This window comes from Onychomys torridus, chromosome 7 (assembly GCF_903995425.1).
Source record: "Onychomys torridus chromosome 7, mOncTor1.1, whole genome shotgun sequence".
Classification (NCBI taxonomy): Eukaryota; Metazoa; Chordata; class Mammalia; order Rodentia; family Cricetidae; genus Onychomys; species Onychomys torridus.
Genome location: NC_050449.1, coordinates 67,156,230 through 67,174,989, shown reverse-complemented (window position 1 = coordinate 67,174,989; position 18,760 = coordinate 67,156,230). Strand labels below are relative to the sequence as shown.

At 41.0% G+C, this 18,760-nt stretch overlaps 1 protein-coding gene across 5 annotated transcripts in view; it reads left to right on the top strand.

Annotated features, from left to right (window-relative positions):
• Unc13c (unc-13 homolog C) overlaps positions 1 to 18,760 on the top strand; it is a 427,893-nt gene that overhangs the window by 263,346 nt on the left and 145,787 nt on the right. For all 5 annotated transcript variants that reach the window (XM_036192012.1, XM_036192007.1, XM_036192008.1 and 2 more), the window contains one exon: positions 16,401 to 16,534. In XM_036192012.1, the coding sequence (XP_036047905.1) occupies positions 16,401 to 16,534 (134 nt within the window). The remainder of the gene's footprint in view (positions 1 to 16,400; positions 16,535 to 18,760) is intronic.

Sequence of the window (18,760 nt, the reverse complement as noted above, 5' to 3'; positions counted from 1 at the left end):
TTATATGCATACAAGATTTTATGTATATATGTGAGGATATTTTGTCCCCCAATATATTGTTCCCCCTAATAAACTTATCTGGGGTCAGAGAACAGAACAGCCACTAGATAGACATAGAGGCCAGAAAATGGTGGCACACACACCTATAATCCTAGCATTCCGGAGGCAGAGATCCATCTCTATCTCTGTGAATTCAAAGCCGCACTGGAAACAGCCAGGCATGGTGACATATATCTTTAATCCTAGGAAATAATGGCAGGAAGCAGAAAGGTATATAAGGCAAGAGGACTGGAAACTAAGTTTGTTAGCTTTTAGGCTTTTAGCAGCAATTCAGCTGAGATCCATTTGGATGAGGACGCAGAGGCTACCAGTTTGAGGAAACAAGATCAGCTAAGGAATTGGAGAGGTGAGATAAACTGTGGCTTATTCTGTTTCTCTGATCTTTCAGCGTTCATCCCCAATACCTGACTCCCAAGTTTGTTTTTATTAATACGAACTTCTAACAATTTGTGCCACATATATATACATACATATATATGCTGGCTAAGATTAGCCAGCAGTGGTGGCACACACCTTTAATCCCAGAACTCAGGAAACAGAAGGCAGCAGATCCCTGTGGGTTTGAAGCCAGCCTGTTTTACAGAGTGATTTCCAGGATATCCAGGCCTACACAGAGAAACCCTGTCTCAAAAAATAAAATTAAATTAAAAACTGAAATAAAATAAAATCTAGAATTAACCCTTTCAGGTACAGTTGAGATATAGAAATTTACAAGCAGACATATAGATACACACACACACACACAACACACACACACACACACACACACACACACACACACACACACACACACCACATGCATCCTAATGAATTTGGAGATAAGTCTTAGGAGTCTATCACCACCACTTTGAAATCTTCCTTTTTATTTACCCACATTTATTTATCTTACATTTGCAAGAAGATATCCTGTGCATTCTGTGGGAATCTTGGCTAGATCAATGACCATGTTAACTTGTGATTTTTCACATCAGCCATGGCTCCTATGAGACTTGAACTTTGTGACCAAAGCACTTGAGTCTTTCTAGTTAGTCTTCATATGATAAACTCCCTACCTAGGCTTCCCACTGGCCAATCCCAGGGAAAATCCTGACCCCGGAAATAACCCATGTTGGGAAGACAATAGAAGTGTCCTTGAGAAGTCCCTGATCACACTGTGTTTCTCCTGGGGACTTGTACCACTCATCTTCATCACTGGTAGAATATCCTGGGTTTTGGAAGGGATACAATTACCTATCTTGGAGATACTTGGAACTAAGTGTTTTGTTATGTTTTGTTTTATTTTTTATTTTATTTTATTTTTTTAGCTTTGTAGTATGAGGGGGGACTTTGTGATTGTGTCCTTGTTCCAATGCACACAATTTTCAGTCCTACCCATGTGGGTCATTCCAGTCCTATTTTATTAATGACTCCCTTTAAGATTAAGCATCTCTTTCCCAGATACAAAGGGCTTTAATTTGATTTTAAAAGCATCTGGCTTGTTGTAATTATACTGCTCTTCAGAATTAGCTGCTGGGGCTGCATGTGTTGTTCTGATGCTGCCTTTCCACCCTGTGGATAGTGGATTCTCTTCCATGCCACTGCAGAATGTCACAAAGAGGCCAGCAGCTTAGCGTGCTGATGTCTACCTCCCCGAGATTTCCCTTGTGGCTTTACCAAGGTAGATTTTAATTTTGCCTGAGATTTACTCTTCTAGCCCAGTTTCAAATCCCCAGGATGAAAAGGCATCTTTGTCCAAAAGCGTTTTATTTCTTTATGTCATAAGAATACACACACTGATGCACAGAATTGCATATGTACCTTATACCTTGTACATTGAATTAAGCAAAGTATTCCTTTAACATACTTGTTTATCTGTTGGAGGTGGAGGTGTGTGCATATCACAGTTCATATATGAAGCTCAGAGGACAACTTGTAGGAATGGATTCTCTCCTTCCACCTTGTGGGTCTCTGGGACTGAATTCAAGCTGTCAGGCTTTGTAGCAAATGCCTTTCTTTACCTGTTGAGTCATTTCACCAGGCCTGACTATGGCTTTTGTTGAGATACGTATTTGACATATAGTCAGTTCAATGATGAAATGGTATCTATTAAATAACTCCTTAAGTGTTTGACTCAGGATATTGGTTATAATTGAGAAAATCAGGTTGGCTAGAAAAGAGGAATCTGACACAGCAAAGGAACAAAAAGCTTCTTGCCAACCTTTCTCCTAAATAATGTCTAAGCGCTGGGTGTTTTGTTATAGCAACAGGCCTGTGTGTTCCCAAATATCCTGACAGAAAAGCCATAGAGGGCATCTTTCTTGCTTTTCTGAGAAATGTCTGTTCAGTTTTAAAATATATTTAGATGTCTCTGTCCTGGATGCTTAAAATACATCTGACCATCTAGTGGATATAAGATTCTACTGTCCCTGTTGGAACAGAGCAGAGCACTACTCCTTGAGACCCAGCTGGATCCTGAATTCTTGGCTCTCCCAGCTGTATCTTTTCATAGGGAAATCTCAATGCTTATCAACAAAGCTCAGGGGAAGCATGACCCTACAATTTACAAAGCTAAATTATGTACAAGGGAAACTGTTAATGGCATTACTGTTTGTGTACTCAGATCCAATTATATTAAAATTGCTTCTCAGAACCTGTAGGATCAGAAAGAACCATGCAACCAGCTAAACCAAGCCTCACACACTTTATAGTCTGAGCAATCCAGAAAGTTCTTTCACTACCATGCTCATGGTTCTCAATCGTGCCTATCCCTAAGCTCAACATACCACCTTTCCTATAACAACTGCCTGATATATGTAACAGTGGGTAATTTTCCCAACTCTGCTTGGTATTTTGCTCTTCTTCATGATGTTATTTTTGTACACAAATTACTGTTATTTTGCTCATGTTACATGTTTTCTGGGACACCTCAGCTCACCTGTTACATGACAGGTATTTGTTTAAAGTGAGCATTTTAGTCTGCTTTGTCTTTGAAAAATCTCTTTCCACCTATTGTTCATACTGTGTCTTGCATAGGGTATCTGCTCAGTAAACATAAGGTGGAATGCATGAAGATTAACTCTTTGTCAGATCAGCTTCTAGAGTAACGATGAAAATGACTCAACAGATGGCATCCTTAGAAATGGTGCTCTCATCATTGCCCTCACCCTGAAGTCGCTTTGAGTGCTAGTCCCAGTTAAGATCAGGGCATCTGTCCTTACAGAGAACACTGATTCAAGTCAGGTCCATGCAATAGAATCGTGCATGATGCTGGAGAAATGCCCTGTCCAATACCGTGGCCACTAGCCAACTGCAGCTAGTGAGCACTTGAGTCAGTACTAGGAAAAAATGAAAGACTGACTGTTTCTAAAATCCTGTTTAATTTGAATAATCACATTTGACTAGTGACTGGTGGCACTGTGTTAGAAAACATAGTTCTGGAGCTCAGAGCAGCAAAGGACACTAACACTGTGCAGAATAAAATATGTACCTGGACTGGGACAGCAGAAGCAAAGTCTACCAGGCTAAAACTTTCAGAGCTGTATGAGTGCATAGTAGTCAAAGGAGTTTGCCTTGCTCACCCTGATCCTGGCCTTGCATTTGGGTAAATACTAACCCATGATTTCTTACTATTGGGACTTCACCTTGTGTTGAGGCATGGGTAAACCTGGGGCACCATGACTGACTTTTCAAGTCCCGCATTATCTATTGAACAGATTGCTGTGGATGATTGATTGATAAATAAAATGCTGATTGGCCAGTAGCCAGGCAGGAAGTATAGGCAGGACAAAGAGAGATGAGAAGTCTGGGAAGTGGAAGGCTGAGGGGAGGAGACACCAGCCTGCCATCCAGGGAGCAGCATGTAAAGGCAGCAGGTAAATCCATGGAACATGTGGCGACATACAGATTAACAGAAATGGGCTGAGTTAAAGTGTAAGAGCTAGTCAGTGGTAGGCCTGATCTAATGGCTGAGCAGTTTAATTAATATAAGTTTCTGAGTGATTATTTTATAAGCAGTTGTGGGATCCATGGGGCTGGGCAGGACTGGAGAAAATTCCAGCTACAACGGGGATTGTTCTGAAGTCTGATGGAATGTCCACTTTGCTATTGTGGGAGTCGAATTGTCTTCTTTCTCTTCCATTTTCTTAAATAATGTCTTAAGAATCCAATGGTCTTTCTGTAACCAAATCAAATGTCCCCTCCTCTGTGAAGAGACTTCTATATTCATTTCTCCTGACTGGCCTGCATTTAAACAGTGGGCCTAAAACACTGGGATCTAAACACCTTCTTCAACTTTTCCACATCTAAGCTTATTCCTCCCTCTTGCAACACAGTGATGCTAACATCTAACCCACGTTCACCTTCTTCATAACTGTGGACGGAGTGGCCGCTCAGTTCTCAGTACTCATGTGGCAGGCAGAGGTTCCATTTAGCAAAGGAGAGTTGGCCCTTGTTTTGTGGAATAGACCCAGATAAACAAATGCATAGTTGTGGGGAGGGGCTGTTAGGAGTGAGGCTCTTGTTTCAGTCTGAGACAGAATTGATGCTCAGTAAATGTTAACTTTAGGATTATCCTCTCTATCATTATTAAGCTGCAGAATCCATCTCATAAAAGAGAATGAGCTCATTAGCATGGCATTGTTCTCTTAAGCAATGGTGAAACTGCTCGTGACTGTTAATTAGGGGAAAACATTAACGCTTCTGTTAAGCAGGGATTAGCTCATGTGTACATGAAAAGACCCTCCAGAACTGCAAAGAATGTGAAAGAATGAGTTCTCTCTAGTCACCACCACAAATGAACTTGAACATCCCTGTGTTTTTACATCTATAAATAGAATGACACAGATTTTGTTGTTGTTGTTGTTGTTGTTGTTGTTGTTGTTGTTGTTAAAGTTCTTTTAGCTAAAGAAAAGTTAAATAGGCACCTGTTGAATGATTCAATATCCCTTTTCAATTTCATCTGGACACTGCTAGGGTTGAACTGCCGTTACTTAGGATAAGGTTAATTTGGAAACTGTATTATCAGCCAAGTATCGCCTCTGCTGACTCTTTCTCCTTTTATGCCTCTGAACTACAAGCCAGCAAGAGGTCCACATCCTAACTGCATTGGCAATTGACTTGTCCTTGGGATCATATTCCCCATGTGACACTCAACTCCTAAGTAATGATTCCGGCACTAGTAAGAAGTTGCATAATTGAAAGAACGCACCAGAGGGGCCGGAGAGCTGGCTTGGAGTTTAAGAGTGTGTGTTATGGTTACAAAGGGTTTGAGTTCCATTCCTAGCACCCACAACTGTAGGTGGGAAGTTTCTCTGGTCCCACCTGGCCCCGCAGTCTGGATGAATCTCTCCTGTCAGCAGTCCCACAGCTGCTTATAAAATAATCAATCACTCTGGAGATGTAATAATTATTTACAAACACTATGGCCTGTTGTTCAAGCTTCTTGCTAACTAGCTCTTATAACTTAGCCCAACCCATTTCTATTAATCTATGTATTGTCAAGTGCTTCGTGGCTTTACCTGTGTCCCATTATATGTTGCTCCTTGGAGGGCAGGCTGATGTCTCCCGCAATTCTGCCCTTCTTTTCTCTGTCTCTCTGCTTGGATTTCCCACCTGGCTGTAAGCTTTCTTGCCATAGGCCAAAACAGTTTTATTTATTATCCAATGGGAGCCACACATATTCACAGCATAGAGAAGACATCCCACAGCACATAACTGAGTATAACTCCAGCTGGCATCTTGTAATTTTCTGAACTCTTAGAAAACAATTGAGCATTTTGCCTTTCAGCTGATCTCTCCCTGTAATTCTACACAGCTGGAAAAAAGCCAGTAGGGTGGGTCTCCTGGGATTTCTCTATCTACATTGTTCTCTGCTGTCCACACAAACTGCAGAAGAGAGCAATGCCTACTTCCTCCCACTAAATAAAAGGTATCAAGTTTGTCTAGCCAAAATAAATAAATAAATCATTTCACATTGTTCCTGCTCCTACCAACAGGTCTCCTGATTCCATCCACCTTCTGCTGGAAAACCCTTGATCTTCTGCCCACTTCCATGCAGCCTCTCATCAACACTCGTTTCATTGTTTATATTATACTGCCAGGATCATGCTTGGTGCAAGTTAATCTACCAAATTACAATGCACTCTAAAACACAATGGTTTTCAAATGAAGCTCATTTGGCCAGTAATTTGCAAAGAACGGTGTAGTGGAAAAAAAAAAAAGAAAGAAAGAAATGCCACATAATAATAATGCAAACTTATTAGGCATCGAGAAAAATAGGATCTGAAATCTCTAAAGCCCTTTTCAAATCTAAAACATCAGACACCAACAACCTGACATTATGTCCTGATGTGATTGTGTGCCACCAGAACCAGGCTAATTCATTGAATTGCAACACCTCCATTCAGCTTTGGTCCACTTCTGAGGAAACCAAAATGTAGTGCCTTCCAGTTAATCATTCTGATTTCTACCCTGACATCTTGTCAGGTTTTTTATTTATAAGTTTCAAGCAGGTACTCCAGTTATTTATAACTTTTAGGGGTTTTTGACCTTCAGAAAGGCTCCCCACTAGACAGTCTTTCAACATAGTATGAGTGTTTTCCACTGACACAAGGAAACTAAATCTTTTATAAAAAGCCAATGAGTTATAACCACAAAAAGTAAATAGGTCTTCATTAATGTGTCAAATTTTACTAGTCCAATTTTAAGTTAATTTTAATTGTGATATAAAATGAATTTGTTTGCTATGTAGAGCATGATATTTGAGGTGTATGTAGACTGCAGACTGACAAAATCTATTTTATTAAGATGTATGATCTCAAATAACTATGAATTTTTATTTTTATTCTTTGCAATGCTAGGAACAGAGCCTACAGACGTATGCAAACTAGACATGTGCTGGACTACTGAGCTATATCCCCCACCTCACTTACAAGGGGTGGGAGCTGGAGGTCATCTTCCCCATATATGCCAGAATTAGGTCTGCCTTGATCTTGTGCTGATCTCACACAGGTAGTCCCAGGTGTTGTAAGTTAATGAGTGGTAGAATTGAGTTTCCTACTAGGTCTGAATTGAGAAAAGGACTGAATACAGTGAGCAGGCCTGACAATCACAGGACCCCTTGACGGGGACTTTGGGGATGCTTCTGAAGTCAGGGAAACTGATCTGCTGGCTTTAAGGATTCAAGCTTCCATAAGTACTGTAGCTACAAGAATAAACTCTACAAACAAGAAGATTCTAGATCCTATCAAGATGACAATTAATATGACATCACAAGGTACAGAGGAAGCTGGGCTCTGTGGTTGATATATTGTGCACCCCAATAAACTTCTCTGGGAGTCAGAGAACAGAACAGCCACTATATTAAACATAGAGGTTAGGCAGTGGTAGTACACGCCTTTAATCCTAGCATTCTGGAGGCAGAGATCCATCCCAATCTCTGTGAGTTCAAGGCCACTGGAAACAGCCAGGCATGGTGACACATAATTTAATCCCAGGAAGTGATGACAGGAAGCAAAAAGGTATATAAGACATGAGGACCAGGAACTAGAAGCTTTTAGGCTTTTAGCAGCAATTCAGCTGAGATCCATTCGGATGAGGACTCAGAAACTTTCAGTCTGAAGATTTGTGGAAACAGGATCTGATGAGGAGTTGTCAAGGTGAGGTTAGCTGTGGCTTGTTCTGCTTCTATGATCTTTCAGAGTTCACCCCAATACCTGGCTCTTGAGTTTTTTTATTAATTATACCTTTTAAGATGCGTGCTACAGGACTCCTTTCCATGTTCAATGTCTCAAGTTTGCTTCCTTTAGATTCCAGAAAATAGGGAGCAAACTGTGCCCACCACACACATACACACACACACACACACACACACACACACACACACACACACACATACACACACAGAATATAAAGTGAGTTGATCAAAATGACATATTTATATTTCTATTTGAAAATGAAATAGATCAGAGATGGGACAGTCTCTTAAGTATCTGTCCTTAGAAATCCTTAAATGTCTCTGGGCCCATTCCTGCTCTCTGTACTGTTTCATTCTCTGGACTCTTGGCTCCATGCTCTAGGTTCTTGGCCATGACCTTGAGTCATCTTCTTGCTCCATAAACACTGACTGACTCACTGTTACAGTCTAGGATCTGACTTGCTTTTTATTGCCACTAGATGCTTGGTGATACAAAGGTCTACTGTGTTTCATTTTATTTTATTATGCTTCATACAGACTTAGTTCCTTTCTGTCCAAACCTGATATGTTTATTTCAAATGTCTTTGGGCATTTCACTAGATAACAACATCCTCAATGCTGATGAGATGAGTCCCTATCTTAGATTAAAAATCAACCAGCAATGTGATGATGGGCTGAAGATACTTATCAAATGTATCAGACACATTGACTAAATTCTGAACGACTCAGGGCTGTTCTTGGGACCCAGATTCCTTGTAAGGTCTCATAACCATGAAATTAAGCACCTTGGATGTGTCCTGCTCCCTAGAGCATCCTTACCTTCTGAAGGGATCGAGGATGAGAATATATAACTGTTATAGCCCAGGAAATCCTGGCACCTTGTAGTTTTCTGAATTCTTCTTAGAAAACAATTGAGCATTTTGCCTTTCAGCTGATCTCTCCCTGTAATTCTACACAGCTGGAAGAAAGCCAGTGGGGTGGGTCTCCTGGGGTTTCTCTATCTACATTATTCTCTGCTGTCCACACAAACTACAGGAGACAGCGATGCCCACTTCCTCCCACTAAATAAAAAGTATCAACTTTGTCTAGCCAAAATAAATAAATAAATAAATCATTTCACATTGTTCCTGCTCCTACCAACAGGTCTCCTGATTCCACTCACCTGCTGCTGGAAACCCCTGGTCTTCTGCCCACTTTATGCAGCCTCTCATCAACATTCATTTCATTGTTTATGCCAGGATCATGCTTGGTGCATGAGTTAATCTACCAAATTACAATGCACCCTAAAACACAATGGTTTTCAAATGAAGCTTATTTGGCCAATAGTTTGCAAAGAACAGTGTGGTGGCAGCCATCTCTCTTGCATGTGGCTTTGGCTGGTTTGCCTGGACTGAGGTGAGGTCCAGTCTCTCATCTGGCATCTTCATGGGCCTGGCAAGTGACACCTGTTGGCTGGAACACCTGTTGCTCATGTGACCTCTTCTGGACTCCATGAATGAACAACTCACAGCAGGATGGCTGGACTATGAGAACAGGGGTACTGAGAGACATGGCCGTCAGTTTAAGACTTTGGCCTACACACAGATCTGTCTCACCCTTTGCCACATCTATTGGTCACAGCCACCCACATGCATGGGAAGAAAGCATTATTTCCCCCAATGAATGGTTTGTATGTGAAACCATCATTAACTTTGCCCTGGAGTATAGATAGCTATGTCTCCAAGAAAAGGGAAGAGATTTTGTGAACACCTTCCCCCTCTCTACTTGGCTACAGCATAAAGCCATTTAAATCTTGGTTTATTTAAATCAACATTCTACCACATACTCAACATTTACTTTCTTAAGGTGTTTGGGACATCCCCCAACTAATGCACCTACAGATTTGGTATCGAATAAGTTAGTGTCATGAGATAGTACCAAATCCTCACATGGTCCAAGCGGTAAAGGGTAAATAAGTCTCTTAGGTCTCTTCCATACAAGAATGGATTGTGTTTATGAGGGCTCTACCCTCACAATGTAGTCACCTCCAGAAGGCCCCACTTTTGAAAATATTCATTCATTCATTCATTCATTCATTCATTGTGTTTGTGCTGGCATGCTCGGAGGTCACAGGACAGCTTTCGGGAGTCAGCTGTCTTCTTCCACATGAGTCCTGGGGATGGAACTCGGGGTACTAGAGATTCAGCACAGTGTAAGGAGAAGTTTGAAACCTCGGGAGTCATGAAAATTCTCATCCCACTCTCCCAGTCACTTAGGCACAACCCAACATAGAAACACCTTTTCTCCAGGGCGTGCTGTACAGGAAATCTCCATGTCGAACCTAAAAATGGATCCTACATGTATTTGCCATGCATGTATCCATTTCTCTGTGACTGTAAGACTGCAAGTCAATTAACAGAGGGTAAGTATGATGCACAAATACTGTAGTTAGCTGTCTGTGCTCCCCACTCTCTCAGCTCATGACTAATACACCCAGTGGCTGCTGCAATGGGATTAAAAGGGGGTAGAAGCCCATTCGCTGACTCAGCAGGCTCAGTGTCTGGCACCTTTACATTACTGCTTATAATCACAGAAATTTAAAATTCTCCTCACACTATAATCTTCTCTAGTTTATTGTGCTTACAGCTATCATTCCTTTTGGTGCTGGTTGGTTTTATGTCAACTTGACAAAAGCTAGAGATCTGAGAGGTGGGAACCCCAAGTGAAAATCTGCCTCCATGAGATCCGTCTATAGACAAGCCTGTAGAGCATTTTTTAAATCAATGATTGGAGTGGGAGAGGCCAGCCTGCTGTGGGTGGTGCCACCCCTGGGCTGGTGGTCCTGGGTCCTATAAGAAAGTGGGCTGAGCAAGCAGGCCATGAAGAGCAGCAAGACAGTAGTCAGTAAGCAACGCTCCTCCACAGACTCTGGATGAGTTTCTGCTTCCAAGTTCCTGTGTTGTTTGAGTTCCTGCCCTGACTGCTTTTAATGACGAAGAGTAAGTGAAGTGAACCTTTGCTCCCCAAGTTGCTTTTGGTCATTGTGTTCCATCACAGCAGTAGAAACCCTAAGTCAATTATGTTTTAAACAATTGATACTTTACTTATTTTTATCTTACATGTGTAAGTGTTTTGCTTGCGTATATGTCTACCACAAAGGCATTGCCCTAGGACGCCAAAAGAGGTCTATGGCTCCCTGGCAACAGACATTTGTGAGCCACCCTGTGGGTTCTGGAAATTGAACCCGGGTCCTCTGCAAGAGCAGCCCCAGTCCTCTGAACCACTAAGCCATCTTGGCAGCCCCTGTTTGGTCATGTTGTTGTTCTCAATAACAGTGCACAACTCGAGGATGACCATGATTGTTCCTAGGGAGTATTAATGTACAGAATAAAGTTTTATAAAAAGATGTAACATTGAAGCATAGAGGCAGTTGTCTGTTTGCCACATAAACAGTCAGCAAGTTGTGTTGCTACCTCCTACAACTGGGGACCTGTGTAACTTTGGAACCTTGTTGGGTAGAGAGGTGAAATCAAAGTTTTTTGATGTCATGACCAAATGCAAAATCTAGCAAACGTCCGGCTGACTCTGGCATTCTGCAGAAATTGTATCACATTTTCTTTTAAATGAAGGCTCTCTTTTGTCTGATAAAATTACAAGTTGATGGTGGACTTTTTCTATGAGCATGAAGACAACTTCATAAGAACAGTGCTGTGTAGCTAAGTCTTGGTCCCTAGCAATATTTTCAGCTTTTCTGATTTAACAGGCCCACCACAAGGGCTGTAAAAGCCAGTGTATTTCAGTGCACACCCAGGTGATGGTGATGTAGCCATCCAGTGCTTCAGGCTTAGAAAAGCATTGGCCAATGGCAATTCCTAACGCAGGTTTGTTTCATGACTCAAAATGTTTCTTTAAGATTCCTTGCGTGGGATATGACACATAGCTTCCCCAAACACGTCTAGTGTGGATGTTAAAATTATCTTTGACACAGATGGGGTGTCAGAATGTTGACTCTAACTATCCAAGTGTACGATCAAGACCCGTCCAGTAAAGGGAGTCCAGGCCTCTTGCTTCATTAGCATAACTGCTCACCTCTCTCCCATTCATAGGCAGAGCTTAAGTGACTTCCCATACGTCTGTAAAATCCAGGCAATGAGGAGAGCATCCTTGACAGTGGCATCAAAGATTAATAGCAGCAAGAACCTTTGAAGTAGGTAGATCAAAGGTGAAGACGTTGAAAGCGGTCTAAGTAAGAGAGGTGATGATTATGCCAAAGGCAGAAAGAGAAGTCAAGGGCAACAGGACTGTCTTTCAAAGGAGGCCCTGCTTATGGAGCTTTAAGATAATACAGGGAGACTCAGCCAGCACCGGTGAGAGCTATTTTAACAATATACTCAGGATGCTTTCTTTCCAGGTAATGAGTGAGGAAAGAATAAAACAGTGATGGTGGATCCCATGACAGTAACAAAGCTGCTGTTTTCTGGCATTTTCTTTTCCACTTAGAGTATATTCAATGTCTCTACAATTTTGTTCAAATGACTGCCAAACTTGGAAGAGCAGCTTTTGCTATTGGTGCACAACATACTGCTGCTATTGGTGTCTTTATGTTCACATATATGTGTGTATGTGTATGTAAATGTGTAATATACATAATTTGACTTTTTGGCAATTTTCGCTGTGCTATCAACTTTGAAAAACAATTTACCATGTTGAGTTTGCATTGTATAGAAATTGACAACCACATTGGTTTAGAAATATCAAACCTGATTCTTTTTCCCCATTTGTACAGGGTAACACACTATTAGCTATGTCAGGTCTTCCCTATGTGGGTTTGAGTACAGAAAGTAAAAAATATTCCCTAATGAAAAAATACTGATGTTACTGTTTATCAACAGCTTTCAAAATGCCCAATTGTTCTACTGAGAAATACCTTCATCTGCATCTTTGTGGCTGGTACATAAAATATGACTGTTTTCTACTGTCTTCAGCATTTTTTAACTCTAGGAAGAAAAGTGATGACAGATTCTCTTCAAAACATTGAATTCATAAGGTCTGGTTTTCTAGCTTTTTCTGACTTTTTCCAGGACTCAAGTATGGTAGAGAACAAGGGAAGTGTTCCATCCCGTGGGATCACCAAGAATTTCTGGGCAGCACTGAGAAGCAAGGACAAAATTTGCCTTGAGTTCTACATTGACTTTAACTTTGGCATCCTCTCCTCTTTTGTATTGTCTGTAGAAACTCTCCTTGATTTCACTTGAAATGCATGAGTCTGGGTTCTAGTCTGTCTCTGAGATGACCAAGACTGGGCCTTGCACCTCTCTGCTGTGGTTGACCAAGTGACTCAGAGCAGGTTGAAACACCTCAACAGCTCATCTCTGTCCATTCTTTTCTCCTCCTAGACAGAAGCCCTCACAGGGTATTTTCTTGTTGTCTGCCATGTCTACTGTGATGTCCCCAAACCAAAAGCAGAGATTCATGTCATTTTGCTTAAATGTAATTAAGGTGTTGTTAGTCTTTTAAGATTGCCAAGATTAGGGATCTTAACGTCATCGTAGACACAATTGTGTCATTACAATGGCATTCTGTTTGGGTGAACAGAGTGGGGTGTCTATGAAGAGCTGGGAGTGGAACCTGGAACCTCCTGGATCTTCCCAGAGTCCAGATCCCATTTCTTATGACCCTCAAAGCTACACCAAATGAAATCATCATTAGTGGGAAAAGTAAAAGAAAAGGCCATGGTGATATGAACAATACAAATTAGTAAATTAGTAGGAATCTTTGGTACAGCAGGTTGTGGAAGTTAAGTGGGAACACTCTAAAACTGGAAGAAGACATCAAATGGAGATGAACTAGCCCTTGACCATGCCTATAACTCTCAAACTGCAGATAAGTGCTCAATAGCCATGACAGTCAGGAACTCAGAACAGATGCAGGAATTCCACCAATAACTTTGACACCAATAACTCGGTTTACTGTAAAGATTTACTTAAGATATGAAGCTCAGAATAATTAGCTGGTATTTTTAGTATACAATAGTTGTCATTGTGTCTATAAACCATGTAATTAGGACCTGAAGTCAAGACTAAGAACAAGGAAGGCTGTACATTTTCATGTTACCTATGTTTTTAATTTTTTAAGATAAGAATAGGAAGTGGCTATTATGCTAGCCCTCAGTTCCTATATTGATAGGATATAGACAATAATAAGCCTTTAACATTTGGAAATAGTTGAAGACAATGCAAACCATGAAAACATTGGTTTGAAATATAGTTCTGTCTATATAAAGTAAGTAAATCAGCCAAGATCACTTTGTTTAGACAAAGACTCAAGGGCAAGCAGGGAAGAAGGAAAGCCTCACCCAGAATGACCACACAAAAGGCCCTGGGTTGATGAGTGAAGACATTAGCAGAGAGACACTTTGGCTGAGAATCTACTAATAAAAATGGATTGTTCCTGTGGCTTATTTTAAGATCATATGTGGCTTTCTCTGCTTGGTCTTGATTTGGGAACAAGGGAAAATTTGCTGAGGTGCTTCAGGCACTGACTAGTCTGGCTCAGTTGCTACAGAAGCTGTGGTTTAGCTGTCTAGAGTGATTGCTGCTTACCATGGGTCAGAATTCTGTTGTATGAGGTCTAGTCATTGCGTGTTCAATCTTCAAGACTGACGGGTGTTTTATTTTAACTTGATGAGTTGAGAAGATCCCTCTTGTACAGCTTTTAGAGACAGAAGAGATAATGGACAGAAAGGGAGAGTTGGCATGTCTGCACAAGAGAAAAGCAAGAAGGCTGTTTCCACAGATGTCAAGACTGTCAGAGGTTACCTTGGAGATTGAAGAACACTCAATCTCCTCATCTTCAAGTCCAGTCTAAATGTAGACCCAGATAAATGCTCTCCTTTTTCCTAGCCAATAAACTGCCCACCTTGGTCTTGACAGGGATCTTAGATGCCTGAGTGTCTGAAAACTCCTTCCCTATTTCTTAGCCAATTACAGAGTTCCTATTTTTAACCTGCAAAGTGCTGGAACTAAGATATCTTTATCTCAGAAGTTTGTGGAGTTAAACAACTACCTTATCATGAGGGGAAGTTGCAAACACATTATAAAACAGCTATATAGTGAATGGTTTTATATTTTCTCTTCCTATGTTTTTATTGCATATAGAAGCTTATTTCTTTTTAAATATCTAGGTTCACTTCTATATCATTTTACTCTTTTCTCTGTCCTGGCCTTTCAGAGTCTCAGCATAGATATAACTTGTTACCAAAGCCTTTCACGGTTGCTTAACTGTCTTGAACTACAGTCATGTCAGCCACCATTCCTTTAAAGGACTCACCCACGCATGCACACACATAAGTACACAAATTCTGTGTGTTGTAGTCATATCAGCTTTGTCTTACCTTAAGAGTCATGTCCATGGGTTCCAGAACCATTCAACTGATTTCTAGACTTCCTTCCTATTGCCAAACTAAATGCACTGTTGGGTTGTGTTTTCATTTAAGTGAAAATGGTAATGAGGGGATGATTCATTGAAACATAGCTAAGTTATATGTCTTGGTAAACATTCAAAAATAAACACACACACAGTCATTTAGCACAGGATGACTAACTTCTGGTCTCAACAGAAAACATGATGATTAGGTACAGAACAGACTGAACCATGTCACATCTAGTACACAATTTACATCAGTGTTCTTGAGCCACAAACTGAGGTTTCTGGATAACTCTGGACATAGCAAAAATGATTTAGAAAAAGATGCCATGTATCTTACTTGTTTGTACTTTTGAGTGGAAATTATGTCTCCCTTTACATTTTTTTCTCTAAATTTAGCAAGTAAATGTAAAATAAGCACTCTAAGTAGGGTATTCAGTAAAATAAATAATAAGGATCATTTACCTGCATGTTGGAAAGAATTTTATATATTGTAAATGAAATTTATACATAAGACATTTACCATTACTATCATACTCCCTAACCTTAAAGTGAGACCATCCCACGCCACATTCCGTCTTCCAGAGGTGATCCTTAAAGAATTCAGACAGTGTGGAGAACTGGGAAGAAATTAAAGATGATTTAAATAAAAGAAGAAAAAGGTAGATTTACAAACATGAAGTTTACCTAATAAAGTTGTAGGTAGAATCAGGGTTACAGACGAAGCATGTAGCAGGTGCTAGTTGTAGAGTTTTCCATGGTTGGTTGTGTAACCAGACAACTTAGAGTTTTCAAATATTACCATCATGATTTTGAACAAAATATTTAGGCTTCATAAATATCCGCCCATTTCTTCCCCCCCCAACACACACACACACACACACACACACACACACACACACACCTTTATACACATAAGCTTGGATCTCTGTGGAAGAAGCCATATTAAAGGAATAGTTTCCAGAATGATTCCTAAGGTTGTAGGCTTATAGCATTCAGAGAGAGGAGTGGCCTACATTCCAGAGCCAAATCAAAGGCTGATGGAAGCTAACCCTAAACAAATGTGAGATTAGGGTGAGGAGGCTGGCTGCTGACTCTATCCACTCAGTGAAGACAGGAAACCTGGACTCCATAGCTTGTTCTTTCCATGATCTACACGTGTTTTCAGAATTGCTTCTCTGCTCCTCTGGTGAACAGGGCAGCACATGCCACAGAAGCCCCCTCACTGATCTTCTCTTTTGCCTGTTGCTTGCCATGTGAACAGAGTAAGAAGCAGGATGTTCCTCGGGAAGACCAGGGACCGACCACCAAGAACCTGGACTTCTGGCCACAGCTGATTACACTTATGGTCACTATTATCGATGAGGATAAGACCGCCTATACCCCTGTCCTCAATCAGTAAGTACACTGGCTGTAGCAGTCGGCAGGCTTCATTCTAACATTAAAAATGCATTGCCTAAATTTATGTGCTTCCTATATTCCAATGAGAGTAAAGACTTTTTAAAATTAAACCATAGAAATGATTTTATTTTACTTTTATCAGTAAATGCCAATTCAGTGATAATAAACATCTTTTTCGTTTAAATTCCAAAGAATATAGATGTCTGGCTGTGGAGTCGAATAGTTCCCAGGATTTGCTTTTTATTTAATGCAGAAGCTTTTCTCCTTTTTTTTTTTTTACCATTTTAACAATAACACAGATCCAGACTTACTGTGGAAAACTGGGTTGATTATTTTTTATTGCCTTTGCTGACCAACACAGTCTGAATCATAATTTATGTTTATTTCAATTATAATTGCAAGTACAAGTAGTTTCAGCCTTTTTTGCCTCTTAACTATCCATTTTTTATAAATTTTATTTTTAAATGGCTATTTAGTTTTATTTCATGTGGATGAGAGTTTCTGCCTGCATGTATGTATGTGCATCATGTGCATGCAGTGCCCATGGAGGCCAGAAGAGGGCATCGGATCCCCTGGAAGTGGAGTTAATAGATGGTTGGAGGCCACTGTGTGGGTGCTGGGAACTAAACCCAGTTTCACTGAAAGAGCAGCAATTGCTCTTAACTGCTGAGCCATTTCTCCATGCCCCTGTTCATTTAATGTTTTTGGCCCACAATGCCCAATTAGAAATGTGGCCTCATCCACTAGAGCTTGAAAACACAATGGGCATATTCCTAGAGAAAACTAACTCTCCCTCGCCAAGCTGCTATCAACTGCAATAGTTCCTCAGCTAGGGATGGGGCCTTGGGAGCTCTTCCCTACTCCATGCTGGAATTTTTAACTGTTTTGCTCTCATGCAGGCCTGTGCAGGTAGCCACTGCTGCTGGGAGTTCATGTGCTACAGCTATGGCATGTCAATAAGATGGCATTTCAAAGTGTCCCTCCACATCCTCTGGCTCTTACCATCCTCTAGTCCCTCTTCCACGATCCCTTAGCTTTGGTGCTTGTGGTTGGTATAGATGTTCATCTCCAACTAAGTGCTCATGGTGACATTCTCTGCACTTGGACAGTAACACATCTCTGCACTAACCACTACCTTGTAGCAAGAAGCTTCTCTGACCAAGGTTGGGGGCAGCATAAGTTTGTGGATAGAAACACAAACGTCTAGAAGGCAACATGACCATGTAGACAAATAACAGTAGGTTCTCCCTAGGGTTCTAACCATGTTTATAAAACCAGGCATGAAATCCCTCTCGTGGAGTAGACCTCAAATCCAAACAAGAAAGGCTTGCCACTGTTTCATTAGTGGACACTTCCTACCTGGAAAGTCTGTATTATAGCACTCAGAGTCCAGTGCTGGATATGTCCATCGATGTTTTATTTCTCCCCAGAAGCCTGTACAGCATCTCCAAACACTGGGAAAACTAGCCAGCAGGAAGGGTTTCCTGGTCAGCTTAACATTTATTTCTTTGTGTTCTGCCACTGAAGTGTGTGATGTCTTCAATAACAGGGTCTTGCCATCTATTAATTATTCATCTCTCTCACGCCTCAGATGCCTCCTATTTCTGAACAAAGCAACCTGATCTTTTCTATGTAATAGCCAGAGTGTCTGCTTTCCTTCTGTGATGTTTCTCTGTGTTCTCCAAACCTGGCCCCTGTGCTCATCTTTTTTTCTTCCTAATGCCAGAAGATAATGAAAATTTCCAACTGTCCAGAATTGGCTTTTTCATTCTCTTCTGTTAGAATGCCAGTCTCATGGCCATAACTAGTCCTCATCTTGGCTCTCAATGTGGGTCCTCCATTTAGCTCCCATGCCACTTAGGGTTTTTTTGTTTTGTTTTATTTTTGTTAATTTGATGCAAGCTAGAGTCCTCTGGGAAGAGGGAACCTCAGTTGAGAAAATGCCTCCATCAGGTTGGCCTGTAGGCAAGGCTGCAGGCTTTTTATTGATTAATTATGGCTGTGGGAGGACCCAGGTCACTGTGGGTATACCCACCCTGAGCAGGTGGTCCTCGGTTGTACAAGAAAGCAGGCTATGCCAGCCAGGGAAAGCAAGGTAGGGAACAGCATTCATTCCACCACAGCTTCTGCTTGAGTTCCTGCCTCAGCTTCCCTCCGTGATGAACTATGATCCTGACATGTCAGCCCAGGAAACCCTTTCCTCCCTGAGCTGATTTTGGTCAT